The sequence below is a fragment of the Zonotrichia albicollis genome, chromosome 1 (assembly GCF_047830755.1).
Source record: "Zonotrichia albicollis isolate bZonAlb1 chromosome 1, bZonAlb1.hap1, whole genome shotgun sequence".
Lineage (NCBI taxonomy): Eukaryota > Metazoa > Chordata > Aves > Passeriformes > Passerellidae > Zonotrichia > Zonotrichia albicollis.
In genome coordinates this window covers 120,400,824-120,416,971 of record NC_133819.1, presented here as the reverse complement: position 1 = coordinate 120,416,971, position 16,148 = coordinate 120,400,824, and the positions used below count along the sequence as shown (strand labels likewise).

At 35.6% G+C, this 16,148-nt stretch overlaps 1 protein-coding gene across 4 annotated transcripts in view; it reads right to left on the bottom strand.

Moving 5' to 3' along the window:
• Positions 1 to 16,148, bottom strand: part of CSPP1 (centrosome and spindle pole associated protein 1) — a 66,564-nt gene that overhangs the window by 46,641 nt on the left and 3,775 nt on the right. For 2 of the 4 annotated variants that reach the window (XM_014274315.3, XM_074551977.1), the window contains exons 2-8: positions 15,585 to 15,688; positions 14,892 to 14,988; positions 10,708 to 10,808; positions 7,488 to 7,568; positions 4,967 to 5,068; positions 989 to 1,167; positions 722 to 871 (exon numbers count right to left, since the gene is read on the bottom strand). In XM_014274315.3, coding sequence (XP_014129790.2) covers positions 722 to 871; positions 989 to 1,167; positions 4,967 to 5,068; positions 7,488 to 7,568; positions 10,708 to 10,808; positions 14,892 to 14,988; positions 15,585 to 15,686 — 812 coding nt within the window. In that variant the 5' untranslated portion in view covers positions 15,687 to 15,688. Of the gene's footprint in view, positions 1 to 721; positions 872 to 988; positions 1,168 to 4,966; positions 5,069 to 7,487; positions 7,569 to 10,005; positions 10,030 to 10,707; positions 10,809 to 14,891; positions 14,989 to 15,584; positions 15,689 to 16,148 lie in introns of all 4 variants that reach the window. The other 2 variants (XM_014274132.3, XM_014274264.3) reach the window with 2 other exon arrangements.

The window sequence follows — 16,148 nt, the reverse complement described above, 5'->3', positions numbered from 1 at the left end:
ATAGTAAAGACAATTTAATACTGAACAGTACATAGTATCAGTTTTCTCCCTGAATGATTTATATAAGACACCCTCTTTTGTTTGGTTTGGGCTTTCATAAATGCTTATTCAAACTGTGTAGTTATTACAGAGATTAGCACCTATTAAAACCATCAGGATTTGGTTCACCTACACAGACGTTTCAAGCCTGTCATTTAGCAAGACATGGATTCAAAAAGAAGATTTTTAAAAAATAGACTTTTACATTTTTTTACACATAGTCACACATTCCAAAAACTGAAGCTCAAACCAATTTTGGAATCTGAACTGAATACTGACTTGTAACTGTAACTATTACAGACTAAGGAAAAAGAGGTAACATTGGGTTCTCAGTGCAGGGGTTTGCTTTCAAATATATTTTCTGGCAAACCATTCTTCATAAAAATGAATTGTGGACTGCAGCTTCTGGGGTAATTTCTGTAGTATCCTTGGTTTGCTGTGATATATAAAATGCCTCTTAATACATGTATAGTCTTAGCAAATGATCTAATTCTTCAACATTTTTTCTATACATTATTGCAAAGGTCCTTTTGGTAAGTACAAAAGTACTTACAAAAATCCTGCTCTCACATGGGAATCTTCCCTAATATTTAAAGGGAGTAAACCATGGCCATCAGCAAGCACTACAGAAATAAAGGAGAAAACAGAATGGCAGAATAGAGATAACAGAATTTAAGAATACCTTTCAGCATAAAAACCCCGGGGAGCTTTTCTGTCATAGGTGCTTTCAGATCTAAATCTAGGGTCCATTTCTGCATTTGCCTCAGGATCATAGTCCACTCTGTAGTATCTTCTACCAAAATCACCATCTTCATCAATTCTGTGATGCTTCCTAGTAGGAATTACAGATTGGCTAGTAAATCCATGATGTCTTTGATTTGGAACATCCAAATTCTCATCAAATCTTTTATTTAATAGTCAACTTCTCAATTCAGCCTCATCATCTAACCTGTGGTACCTGTCTTCCTCCATCCATCTCTTATTTAGCAGCTCTTCACAATGTTCTGTGGAAGTAAAAGCATCCTTCTTGGGAGGTTTTGCACCTGGATTACAGGGCTGGACTTCTGCACGTAATTCTGGCTGGAGCCTGGTAACAGCAATAGGTGCTTTATTCCTGTGCATCTCATTCTGTTTAATGGAAACAATATTGAGAGTTGAATATAAAGAAATCACATTGAGTAAAACCTTAGTTTTGTATTTCTTCAAATAAACCCAAAACAAGAAGAAAGTCAAGAGGTGAGCAAGGAAAATACTTCAAGTGCTTAAAATCTAGGGTCTTATTCATTTTTTGGGGGGGGAAAACATGTAGTCTTCATTTTATCTAATGTCTTTCAGAAGAAAGGCTATCAATACTGGACAGATCTTTTATGAACTCCAATCTGACCTTCAGTTTTTGAGGTGCAAAGAATCAAAAAAACACTTCAAACTTTACTTCAAGAGACTAGGTATTCTCATTCTATCCAGATTCAGGCAAGTCTGTGATAGTTCTTACCTATAAGCACGGCCTTTTAACCTGAGCATTTCTTAATCTATTTCTTACTCCTCAGGAAATGTCATCATGAGAAAGGAGAGTGTGGTGGTGTTTGCAGGGGTCTCAGGATGAGGGAAGAGAAGAGAATCTTGACTTTATGCTTTAGAAGGTTGATTTATTATTTTATGATATATATTGTATTAAAAGAAAATTATATACACTACTAAAAGAATAGAAGAAAGGATTTAATCAGAAGGTTAGCAAGGAATAGAAAGGAATGATAATAAAATCTTGTGACTGACTATAGAGTCTGAGACAGCTAGACTGTAATTATCTATTAATTAAAAACTACTACATGAAACCAATCAAAGATGCACTTGTTACATTTTACAGCAACAGATAATTATTGTTTACATTTTGTTTCTGAAGATTCTCAGCTTTTCAAGAGAAAAGATCTTAACGAAAAGATTTTGCATAAAATATGTCTGCAACAGGATAGTTAAGCAATTAAAAAACAACCCTATGACACTCTGGACTAGTATTCAACACACAGTCCTTAAAAACACAATGGTTTTACATAAAGATTAGTACATTTCTATGTACTAATCTATGATCTATTCATTCCAGCATAGAATAAAGACAACACTAACTCATACTTTACAATAATTAATGAAAAATAAATTAAGGATGTAAATGACACCAAACTGGGAAGAAGGATCAACATCCTAGAGGATATGGCTGCCACTCAGAAGGGTCTTGACAAACTGGAGAAACATGCTGACAAAAAGCTCGTGAAAATCAACAAATGCCAAGGCAAACCTCTGCATCTGAGACAGAACAGTGCCATGCACCAGGACAGGCTGGGCCCTGAGCACCTAGAGAGCAGCTCTGTAGAAAAAGGCCTGGGTTAATCATGGGCAAGCAGCTGAGCGTGAGGCAGCAGAGCATGCTTGCAGTGGTGACCGCCCACCACACCCTGGGCAGCAGGATCTGTGCAGGTCAAGGCAAGTGATCCTTCTCTGCTCAGTATTTATCTAATATTTAGGTTCTGTGTAGTGTGCCCAGTCTCTGCTGATGACCTGCAGAAAGTGCAGAGAGATGAGATGGTATCTGAGCTATTAAAGGAGAAGCTGACAGAGTTGGGTTTATTCACCCTGGAAAAAGATTAAGGAGGGTGTGTACAGGACAGGAGGAACTAGTAATTGCAGTCCCTGTGTAAAAGGTGGTTACAGAGATACCAGTATTCATGGTTTTCAAACAACCAACAGCCACAGTTGCAGCAAAGGAAAATTCCAATGGGATACAGAGGGACAGAAGTTCAGATCAAGCAGTTAAAGCAGTGGAATGGGTTGTCCAGGACTGTGGATTCTCCATCCTTTCAGAAATCCACCAAATAAAGCCTGACCAGCCTAATCTAAACTGTGAAGATAACACTACTCAGAGTAGGATTTATCCTATGACTATCTAAACTGTTGGATCAAATTTTGGACATCACATATATAATTTGACTCTCACTCCAAGTTAAATACCCCTCAGAGACGGCATAACCCAAACAAATCCTAACCATTTTCTTCCTGTTTGTTCTTTTCTGATAGTAAAATTGTTTCTAACCAGAATAATACAAATGCAACTTAAAGGTCCAAGTAGATACAAATAAAGCAAAAAGAAAAACCCTTGACAGATTTCATTAGGTAAGTCAGCTTAGGAAATGTAAGTGCCCAAACATGCAGAAAAATTTTAGAGATTTTTAGATTCAGTTGCACAAAAATAAGCTACACTTTTGCCAGTATTTCCTAGGGATCACTGCTGTGTAGCACCTCAAACCTTGAAGAAGGAAGTAAGAATGAGATATTGAATTCCAACATCTGAAAGAAGCCTGAATGTTCCCTTATAGATGCCTTCACAAATTAAAACAGTTTTCAACTATATGAAACTCAAGAGGACTTGAAGGAAAAGAGAAAGTTTTCTCTCATGAAAAAACAATCTTTCTAGAGATAAACAAGAAACATTTTTCTAGACAGAAATTACAAATACAGGGGGATTAGCAGTTGCCAACTGTTGTAAGGAAGATAAACTTCCATCTGCTTTGGGTACAAACACAAGGTCTTTTATAGAATGTCTAGCTTTCACACTACTGTACACTTCAGAATTTTCATATTAAAAAGAAGTGGAAGGACTTCTTAAACCTTTCTTCTAAATCTTCTAAAAACTTTCACTAGATGGGAGTCCCAAATTATTACAGTCCATCACTAAACAAAAATATTTTTAAAAGGAAACTTACCTATTCTAGACAAAACTTTAAAGTTAAGATGATTTTACAGATCAATCTATTGCTTCCAGATTACTAAAACAAAGTCTCAGAACAATGTTAATCAGACCTAAGAATCCCACTGGCTGTTGCACTGGTTTTGGTTGGGATGAATTTCTTCATAGTAGCTTGTATGAGGCTATGTTTTAGATTTGTGCTGAAAACAGTGGTGTTAAGACAGGGATAATCTTATTCCTACTGAATAGCACAAACAGTGTCAAGGTCTTCTCTGCTTCTTACACTGCCCCACCTGCAAGGAGGCTGCAGGTACACGGGAAGTTGGGAAGGGACACAGCCAGGATGGCTGATCCCAACTGACCAAAGGGATATTCCACTCTCTAAGGGGTCATGCTCACCTTAAAGGAAGGGGGATGTTCTGAGTATGGCGTTTGTCTTGCCAAGTCACAGCTGCATGTGACAGAGCCCAGCTCTCCTGAGGATGGCTGAACACCTGCCTGCCCAGGGGAAGTGAATTAATTCCTTGGTGTGCTTTGCTTTGCTTGTGTGAGCAGCTTTTAATTTACCTATTAAACTGTCTTTAACTCAATCCACACTATTTCTCACTTTCACTCTTCGGATTTTCTCCCCCTTCCAACAGAGGAGAGGGGGTGTGTGTGTGTGTGTGTGTGTTCCTAGCTGCTTGCTGCCATACAAATCAAAGGCCTCAGCTCAGAACTAAACCAGACTATGTCTAGTTCACTTTCAGCAGTAAAGACTTCTTGATTTTTATTCACAAATGTACAGCTCCATATTCTGTATGGCTGCTACACTTGCCTGGCTTTCTACGTGACAGAGGAAAAAAGCATCTACAAACAAAAGCTAAGGAACACTATGTGGAGTTCAGTATTTTGTTCAAGCAGATAGTTTTTTTGGATATCACTTTTATCATCAAAAACAACCCAGGGATTTGCTTCAGACACAGAAAGCATCAGAATAATGAAAGCATATGCTTCAGAATAATGCAAATGAAAGCATCTTTCTAGCAGACAGACATGATGGAAGCAGGAACCAGAAACTGCACCATGTGAGCTGTAACCAGGACTTGCTTAGATGCATTAATAAAAATGCAGCCTAATTGAACAACATTATTTGTGTATTTTGTCTGACTTTGTATGTGAGTCAATGATAAGACTATAAAATTGTATTACCTCTCTGTTTTTCTTCCCTAATTTCCTTAGTCTTTCATTCCATTCTTCTTTATCCCTGAGATATTGATTGTACTCCTTGTTTCTTTCAAGCCGTAATCTCTCCTAAAATAGGCATTGAAAAGGGCATCATAATTTTGCATTTTTAGTAGCTTTTAACTTCAGAGAACTGCAGTACTAAATGAATAAATGCAAACTGTGTGTTTGCCTCCCCCCCACATTCTTTGTGATGTACAAGAAAGGCTTGAATTACTTTGTGGTTTTAGTTCATTTTCTCTTAGCATAGCACTTTCTCTTAATCTGAAATCTGTAAGTAGAAGTCAGCTTCTTGGGCACCAAGTCTAATCCTCAGAGACACTACTGTGTATCAAGGTCCATCTTTAAAACCAGACAGGTTTGCTCCTGTTAAGCCTATTCCAAAATTTACCAAAGCCTCACTCCAAGAATTAGGAATCACCTTCTAATTTCCAATTGAATGAATTTGCAGCTGATTTTCAAACACACAATTTCTTTCTTTAACATTAGTTGTGATTTCCCCTCTCACAATTAAAACAGGGTAACAAATACAAGTGTAGACAAGATGTATCAATTACAATTTGAACTGCCAAATTCAAGCAGTTAAACGGACTGCAAAAAGTCAAAAGTGTGAAGAATGCAAGGAAAATCAAGAAAAACAGGACCTGTGCTTGTTGTCCTAGCTGCTTTTGCAACGTGATAACATTTATAATCAGCTTTCTCAGGTCTAAAAATATACATGAATTGTACATCAACAGCCTGATTATATAACATGAAATACAAAAGTCTCCAGATAAAGCAAATTTTAATTTGTATTATTTCTTGACTTCCCCATTTAGAGCATGGCGTGTCTCTTATACTACCTCATTCCAACAATCATATAAAAGAAAAAGAGAATTATACTACAGTATTATGAATGAGGGTATTTTCCACTGCAGCATTTTCCAATAATAAAGCAAAAGTATTTGCAAAATCTGAGCATCACACATAAATTTACTTTCTCATGAACAAATTGCAAATAAAAATAATTTATATCTCAACCACCACATAAATAGCAGATTACTAGAAATTTCACAGATTAGACTCATCCTCTCCAAAATCGTTTCATTTTTTGGGTTTTTTTCCAAGGAAAAAAAAGTTTTCTATAGTTTTTCTAACAGTGACAATATACAGCATGTAGACATTTAACTGATGGCAAAACACTCAGCAGAAAATTCAATATGCTATGTGACTGCACATTTGACCTAATAAAGCAAACCAAAATGCAAATGTTAACCTCTCAATATTCTGCCCAGAGGCCAACTGATTAACAGGGCACAGTGTGACACCTCCTGGCAGCTTTTAGGTTCTGCAAGAGCAGCAAACAGATGGCCAGAAAGGATACAACACACCTGCACAGAGCTGATATGATATAAACCCATCAATGATAAGACATGTTTCCAGTACAAATACATCATTAATTTCCACAGAATTAATCAAACATACTTTCTTTTTCACTGTTTCAGCACACATACTCGCAAAGGTTAATCTAAATTCATGAGAACCTGAAGCTAACACAAACTCAGTGCCTTTGCATGCTGCCCCTGAGGAGTCCTTTCCCCCTTCCTGGGTGTTTCATTCTTGCTGCCTTCTTTTTACACTTGTATAACTCGGAGTTTGGGGCTTTTTCATAAAATCAATTTCCAATTTGTGTTCTCACCTGGCTCCTCCTACAGCCAAACCAAGAGCACCAGAAGGGCAGAAAGTTTAAGCACAAGGGCAAGGCCAACCCATGCCACAGCAGAATTCCTGCACCAGATTGCAGTGACAGCACAGCCCCAAACACTGACCAACAGTGCAACTTGAAGGCAACAAAGGTTAAAAACAAAATAAAGAACCAACAAAACCTCCAAAAGTGCAAATGTCTGGTCCTCCTCCAGCAACACAGGTTATCTTACTGCCTTGAATCTCTGCAGAGCTATGACCAATCTTAACAACCAAAGAGTAGTATTTGTCACAAAAAAATTATTAATAAATTGTTGATAAATTACAATGTTTCTGCTAATTCAACTTCATGGATCAATTTACAAGCAAACACAAGAAAGAAACTGGGACTATAAGGCCAACAGCATGAGGGCAGGAGATCAGATCAACAGTGATTACTAAACAAAACTCAAGAGCAACCACTAGAGGTTTTGAACAGATCAAGTGCTCTAAAAGCGTGGATCAGAGGTAGCAAACCTCAAACTAGTATCAGTATACAATTAGATCTACATAATACAAACCAAATACCTAAAGCTTATGAATACAGGTAACCAAGGATCAAAATTTTTTTTAAAAATTGAAAGAACAGACTTTTCTGAGAATTAGTACTATTTACCACCTCCAAAAACATTCGTGTAAGAAAAAAAAGAAAAAAACCCAACCGAACAAAAAAACTTAAGTGGAAATATTTTTTCTGTGATAGTTTTAACATCTAGGAACATTTTGAAGTTATACTCCATTTAAGTAATTTCCTTCATATATTTACCTTGGCAGATCTTCGCTCATCAATAGGAAGAGATAATCCCTGAGTATTTGGATCTACTTCATCAGTAGTCAGATAATTTTTCTACATTAAACAAAAAATATAAAAACATTCAATACATTTTAAAATACCAAATCTTAACTCAATCAAGAGTTGTTAGGCATTATATTTTCTGAAGTAATTTGATGAAATGAAGACTGAAGACAACTTTCACATTCTGAAAATGTAGGATGTTCTTGGAACACATAAATGAAGCGAAGTCAAGGAATGCAGGAAGTAAACGTGTTTGTCAAGTTTTAAGCTTGAGTTTGAAAGTGTTTGTCACTTCTTCCATGTTAAACTATTTCCAATATTATGTAAGTTAGTCTCCATATTAAAAAACCCTATTTTTATTCAAAGAAACCCCACTCAGTTCTTCTGTAGCATAAGCGTCTGTACAAAAATAAAAGGAATCTTCCAAGACACTTCCTTACTCAAGATCAAAAATTGCTTTTTCTAACAGCAGAAAACATACGTCTACCTCTTATTTGGACAGATGGAATTCATGCTAACAGAAGCACACCTCTCTCTCAACAGTGTTTTCCTCACCAGCAGTGCCCAAATTTCCCAGGATAATGACCCACCACCAAATCTGGTCATTGCTTATGGAAATCAGCCACTTTGAGAGCAGAATTTCCCATCAAAACCAGTAAGTTGCTGCTCCACATAGATCCCTGGGCTGCAGCTTGGAATCTTGGCTGTGCAGCAAGTCAAAGGACCAGCTCTTCAAACCAAATACCAGGGCTGATGCAGGCTGTTAGAATGCAGGTCTAGAGGATTTGTCATAATCACTTCTTTTTTAAAGGCATATCCAGGCCATTTCCAGTCAATCATATGTTTTATAAATCTGATTAATAAAAAGGTCATCTATTTGTGTGTCAGGAGCTGAAGAGGGGAATGGTGAAATACAGTATTTCATCAAAGTATTTCACCAGCATTGCTTCCTTTCCTTATCTATGCTGCAATGTGGCCTAAATGCTCAGAGGCATGTCAAGAAGTACATGCCTCTCCAGTCCTGCTCCAGTACAAACCTACATCATTATAAATGATATTTCAAACTAGACATTAAAAGGTTTAAGGAACTTAATGATCATACAAAGATATTTAAGCACCAAGACAACTAGATTTACTTAGAAAACCAAGTTATTTCTATTAGAAAAAGTAAATAAATTGTAATCCTTATAATATTAAGTAATTCTTTGAATGCATTTTGAAGACGTCTCTAGAGAATACCTCTGATCTTGCAAATATCTTTTCCAAAATCAGAACCTGATAAGGAAGCTGCATTTTTCTACATAAGCAAGACTAAGCAAGTTATTAACAAAAAAATATCACCGAAAACTGCAAAAAGTTTCACCAGTTTTCTTTAGGTGGGAAAAAGAAATTATAGATTGCTATCTTAGTTCTTCCTCAGTCCTTACCAGCTTAATATAGCTAACATGTACCAGACACTACACATAAACAAAAAGGCCTTGTAAGCCATGAAGTCCAGTTGAGAATAAAACACTAAAAGTTAATGTAAAAATTCTATTATTTGGGTGCTTTGGTGATAATTATGAAACATTAAGTGTTAACATGATATTCTAACATTGAAAATAATCTGATGCTTTAAATTAAACAAGAAACAAAAATTATATAAGGAAGATTTTGGTTAGAGGTTAAGAAGACAGTTGCTGTTGCTAATAAAGAATTCTAGAGCATGCTAATATAGAAAATTTGTATCATATGCATGTTATTCAAAACCCCAGAAAAAACCAGAAGAGTGTGTTTCTACCACATTACCTCCTGGTCCTTCACCTAGGTTGCTCAATCTGAACAATTTGGATGGACAGCATTCAATCTCAAAATTATAGACACACAAAAGTAGAAAAATATTTTAAATTAAAATTAATGAAACAAAGCTTGTAAAAATGACATCAGAGGTGTTATTTTATTCCTCATAATGCTTGTTTGAATTCTTGCATTCTGGCCAGTAGGTGCTAAATAAATGGTTCTACTGCTCCCCTAAGCACTACTGATGAGTGCAGACAGGGAAGAAAAAAGCCCTGACTCTGGTTGTGATGATATATTTAATATTTATAGAAGTTACTATTTTATTCTAGGTTTATAAAATATGTATACCAGGAAAAAATCCCCAAACTCTTACTACCTACATAACTAATAATCCTTGAAGCATATGTCTACTAAAATAAAAACTATTGTAGAGCCAGCATTAGACAGCAACAATGGCAACTGCATAGGGAAAAGGAAATCAGCAAGTATTTTAAAAACTTATGAATGGAAAATTATATATGTAAGTAATCATTTTGCACAAAGCAAGCAATGCTGTTAGTCACAGCTAATCACCACAGCATGCATAAATGCATATAGCACAAATAAAGTAATGATTTTTTTTTAAATTCCAAGAGCATAAAGTTTTCAAACAAAGCAAAAAGCAACTAATTTTAAGGAAAAGAAAATATATATATTAAAGGCACCCTACCTTTCTTTTTGCCTGTGAAATTCCCTAAAAATCAGGGAAAAGATACTATTCAAAAGGAGTCTTTGAGTCAAAAATATTTGACTTAATAAAAGATACTTCCTTTCATAAAGCAAATCCATTAATTCATTTTAAGAACTAAAGACACTGGTAAACAGTATTTTCATAAAACAGAAATTATTTGGTTCCTTATTTTTTCTGATTCATGCAGAGCATCTCCAGAATATTCCCAAGATGATGATATTTCATACATACCATTTCAATTTTAAATTTATTGTGACATTTAGTAAATCATGTTATGCAGAACATCAAAGGTTTTTCTTTCTACAATTGAAAAGAAGCTGTCAAATGGAGTCACACTAAGTACTTCTTACCCCAATTAGAGACCATAGAATACATAAATACGTCAGGAAGTAACAGCTTTTAAACTCTTAAGAAAAAAAAAAAACAAGGAAGAAGCAAAAATAAATCAATACAATAGAAAGTAGTGTATATGTAGTCACATGGCAATGAGATCTGTAGAAGCCTAAAATACATAAACAAAACATTTTGAAATTACTTTCACTCAAGTCTTCAAATTCAGCCATTGCTCATAATGAATGCCTCCTTAAAATTTTTTCTACATATATTAATCTACATTCAATTAAATGAGAGAAGAACTTTAAGAGACTCACTAAAGTCAAGCAACCAGACAAGACACTTTACCTGAGAAAGATATCGCCGGTAATCTTGTCGAAGTTCCTCTTTGAGTTTATGCTTTTTTCGTTCATATTCTTCTCCAAGAGGCAAACTCAAGCCATAGTCACCTGAAAGTTTAACACCATTAAATATCATATTTACTATTTTGCATCAATACAAAGCAAAAAGCTACATCTGGATTTTTATTAGACACAAGCAATAAAAAAAGAATTAACCATACAACCAGTAATTACACAACAGCTGAAAAAAAATCACCTTCTCTGTATGAGTAGTTGAGTGAAAAGCATAGAAAAATAGACTGGTATTTGGATAGTTTTCCTCTCATCCTTACAGTTTTTCTTCCAATTACAAAAAAAAAAAAAAGCTGAATTTATTTGAATATTGTACATATTTCTTTTGCAAGTTTCCAAGGAAATCTCCTTTGACGTGTGAGCTTCTAAATTATTCCAATATTTTAAGCTTTGTTTACCACACAATAGTAAACATACTTCCCAAATGAAAGCAACAAGCTGTTTGTTTAGCACATGAAAAATTTGTTTGCTCCTACATAACTAGAGGGAATCTGACCATATGATAAAAATAATAATCATTTTTCTTTCCACCTCAGTAGACCCAAAACACATTAGGACTTTTCTGAGATTACTCATTGCAGCTCAGGTCTCATTGCAGCTGCACTCTTAAAATACAATAAAATATAATGCTATGCAAGCTGTTTGCTGTTCCCAAAATGCATTTCAAAGTACTTTCTATTAAACATTCCCTATCCCAGCAGCCCATCTCTGCAGTCACTTTCACCACCCTCCACAGAGTAGTGAATTCCACAAAATCACACAACTAATGACAAAGATTACAACTGGGAGTGAGTGTGTGTACTATTATTATTTCATACTGCTTCTCTAAAAGCATTTCTACATCTCATGATCCATGCAAAAATTAGTAGCAAGGAGTAAAAGGGGAGAGAGGAAATTCAAGACTCATTCTTAGATCAGTGATTTATTGCAGGGTAGTTTGTTTGGCCTGGCTCAAGATACATTCTGATTTGTTCTATCCTCATGAGCCAGGAAAACTGAGACAGGGAAGAAATGGCAAAGAGGTGTCAGCCTGATACAAAGGACCCAATACCTGATTAAATATCTCCCATGCTATTCAAAAACAGCCTGCAGAGTCCAACCATTTAGCAAAATCTGCATGGGAAGTTCTTCTCCGACCTGCAAGTTCCTTTTCTCCTAATTCTGCACATAAGGTAAGTGTGAGTGCCATTAAAAAAATAATGTACCATTTCAAACTTCAGAAAAGGAGTTATAAAGCAGAATAGAATACAGAAGAAGAAATAGTTTGTTTCAGCTACTTGCTCTTGCCTTTTATTTTACGCCTAATTACCACTGAATTAACTGTAGAAAACTAAGAAAAAGATAAAAAGCAACTAACAAGTTAGAGGAAAGATTAATTCAGTAATTTCACACATGCCACTGAAACTCAGTAGCAAAAAAAAGGAGAAAAGGAGTGAGAATCCAGTGCTCTGATTCAAATATATGAAGTGTTCAAACAAAAGATGGTTTAAAGTTAATTTTGTTAGAAATAACTTTTTTCCACCAGAAAAGCACTGAGATAAAAATTATGGGTAATGATCTGGAGGATATTTGGAAACAACCCATTTCAAAAACTTACTCTGAGAGAGCCTAGCAGAGCAAAATCACGCGTGTTAACATACATTCAACCTAATTTCATGCAAACTTTTTCTGAATTCTTCTGACAGAATAAGAGATATATCTTCCTTTTAACTGTTTTTTACTTTTGTTTATTCTGTATTTGTTGTATCTATTTGCTATTTCCCACTCCATTAACCACAAATAATCACACTGACAATGATTGGTTTTAAATGTCACAATTTTAAATGCATTTCTACAAAAACATTTCCACATATGTAATGTTGAGAAATAACTGCAATTTTATTCAGTCTGAGCCTCAACATTACCGCTAGAACTATAAAATATACTTCATAACTACCAAGGAACAGGTCCTATCTGATTTAATCCACAGGAAATTACAGTGCTTTAAAGCAGAGCAAGCCAGTAATATCAGCAACCATCCATTTCAGCACCTAAATTGTTATTATAGAAAGTGCTGGGCTTGGCTGGGGTAGTTCATTTTCTTCATAGCAGCTGGTATGGGGCTGGTATGGAGCTGTGGTTTGGATTTGCGCAGGAAGCAGTGCTGATAACACAGGGATATTGCAGTTACTGCTCACTCACACTTCCTGCTCTCACCTGCCAAGGAGGGGACTGGGGACACACAAGGAGTTGGGAGGGGACATGGCTGGGACAGCTGACCCCAGAGCATAGAAACATTCCATTCCATATGGCATCATGCTCAGCAGCAAGCCTAGGAGGGAGGCTGGGGGGATCTGCTGCTCAAGCACCTGAGCAACAGCTGGTGGTGAGCAATTGTTTCACATCTGCATCACTCGTCCTTTTGGAGTTTTGCTTCTTTCTCTTTGTTATTTTCCTTTTCATTACTTTCTTTTTTCAATTATTAAACTGGTTTTATTTCAGCCCATGAGTTTTTTCACTTTCAGTTCTCTGCCCCACCCTGCTGGCACAGGGTGAGTGAGTGGCTGTTCTCAGTTGCAGCTGCAGTTAAACCACAACATGGCAACCCCTACTTTTCTTTTCATTTAAGATCACCTGAATGCCCCTCATCTGTAATACTTCATTGTGTTAGTATATTCAGGTGTCAACAGTTAGGTCAAATTCACAGTAACAAACACAACAATTATAGCTCTCCAACAAGAAATAAAACTATAAAACTATTTTAATATTAATAAAGCTTTACTGTCTGCCACAGCCAGTGGGATACTATGTTCTGTTTTCTGTATCATATGTTTCCTCAGTCAAGAAAAGAATTACCAACACCAGGAATAACCTGCTGAACCAAATAAAACCACCAAAACTATGTGATAGATACCTTTTCAAATGCTGCCCTCTAACCAAGTTTATCCATTATCACTTCTGGAGGCAAGGAATATTCAATTATCATTTCAAGTACTTTTAAGTGAAGTTTTCCTCTAAAGGTCTTTGAGAAATTTGCCTTGCTGATGGCTGGAAGTTCTATTTATACAACATCCCTATAAAAACCATGGTTTTACTTATGCAGCTAAGACCACTTCAGACCACAGATTGACAAACTCAAACTCCATCCCATTGGAAGCTGCAGAATTGGACCAGAATTACAGTAGGCACAGTAAGAAAATTAATGAGGTAACAGCCCAAAGTGTCTACACATGAAAGAAAAGAGTTAATTATCTACAAGAAATAGGGTACAGAAAAGCTCTAAAGCTCTCAGGACAAACCTGAGCTACACAAGTGTAACTAAGAAATAACAGTAGTGCCTGCAGAAGGGAGATGGTAGAGCAAGCAAGGAAAATTAACAATATTATCACACATTTTCAATCCAATGTCACAAAGAACACAGAGAAATGAAGAAAAAGGACAATATATAAAGAAAACAGATATTAAGCTGGTAGCCACATCAAAATAAATCTAACTATTTCACCTGGTTAAGATTTCAATCAAAATTAAGTACTTGTTCTTTCCTTGCACAAGGAATAACTATATTGTAAAAAAATTACAAAAGCAATAGGAACAGTTTAAACTGCCTGAAAGACACTATTTAAAAGAAAAATTAGTTCAACTGTGTGCATCTTAGCCAGGTTGGAGTAGGACTCTTAAGAGGCTGAAGGAAACAGGCCCTGCTTCCCTGGAATCTACTCTTTTGCAGTAAAGTCCAGATGAAAAATGTGCTTTCAAAGATTTGAAAATACACCCAAATACAACAGGAAAGGACATATCACCTATCAAGGACTGGCAAGCAAGTTTTTTGGGTTGTTCTTTTTTTTTTTTTTTGGTCAATTTGGGGTATTTTTAATGGCACTACCTTGCAAAAAGAAAGAGACAGCTTTGGGCATATTTTCCTGACTCCAAAAAAAAATTTAAAAAAAAAAATCCTAACTACAAAAAAAAATCTCATACAATGCCAAGACTTTTGGAAGACTGAAGAATTATTATGCACTTGAATTACAATGATCATCCTAATGATTAAAGACACAAAGCAGTAATATCTTTCCAAAAATTGTCAAAGGTAATTAAATGCTACTTAAATCTAGAAGACATAATAAAAAAAATATACTATACCCAAAGGATAGTTCTGTTGACTATTTGGAGGTATATTTTCTTTAGCCATGGAGATTAACATCTTGCTAGTTCCAGAAAGCTTCTCTGATTCCTTATTCTGAAAGCAAAACAAAATGCCTTACTGCATCACAGAGTAGAGGAAATATCACATAAATGAACAACATTTGTAATGTAATTATTAGTATATTATTGTTAGTGTAATTATGTATTGGAGAACAGAGAGGTTGAAAGTAATGCTGGATTACACATTAAAATTACTAAAAGGAAAGCTATGATAAGAACAATTTCTTTTTTGTTATTTGCCTTTTATATTTCATAGTTTTTGGAACAGAAATTTTGAGGATATTTATACCTTCCATTCCCACTCCAACATCCAAGCTCTGGAGTGGGCAGAGGACAGATCCCTGCTAATCAGCTTCCTTAGGGAAGGGTGAAGGAGTAATAAAATCCATATACAAAACTTTTCTCTCTTGCAAAACACAAATCTTACTGTGTATCGCTGGTGGCAAACAGGTTTTTAAAAACCCACATAAATATATCAAGTACTCAAGTTGGAAATGACTTTGAATAGATAAATCTTTAATACATTCTTTAACAACAAATACAGTTTTAAGAGCACAGTGAAAACAAGCTTCAGTCAAGACTTTGGCAACAGAAGTATTTAAATTCAGTAAAGCTTTTTAATACTCTTACCCTCATTTCCATGTAAGGTGGATCATTTTCAAGTTCTGCCTTATCTTGTGCCAACTTGGCCTTCTGATCTTCAATAAATTTTTCTAAATCATCTGCCATCATTTCTAGGTTACAGAAAAGATGGAGAACATGGCATTTACATGGAGCCTCAAAAATGTAAAGTTCAAATACTGTTGCTTAAGACAGCAGTTAAAAATAATCAAATTTCTCCCTCAGAATGACAAGCCTTAAGATATTTGCTGGGTCAACAAAACAACTGACTTGGGAAAGCCATCCATGGAGGAGCTACTTGATGTTTCACAGAGAGAAAATTCAAAGATTCCAGATTACAAGACTGAAGATACTTCTCTAATCTTTTTCCCTAACATGGTTGAAGTATTTGGGGGTTGTCTGTTTTAACTGCAAGTCTACCAATGACCCTTCACCACACACTAGCACAAACTAGTGAGCTATAAAATCAAAATTAGAAAACACAGAAAAGTAAACATGGGATGAAGGATGAAGGAATCACTAGAAAAACCTACAAAAAGTGCAAGATACATGCACAGTCTAAAATAAGGACCA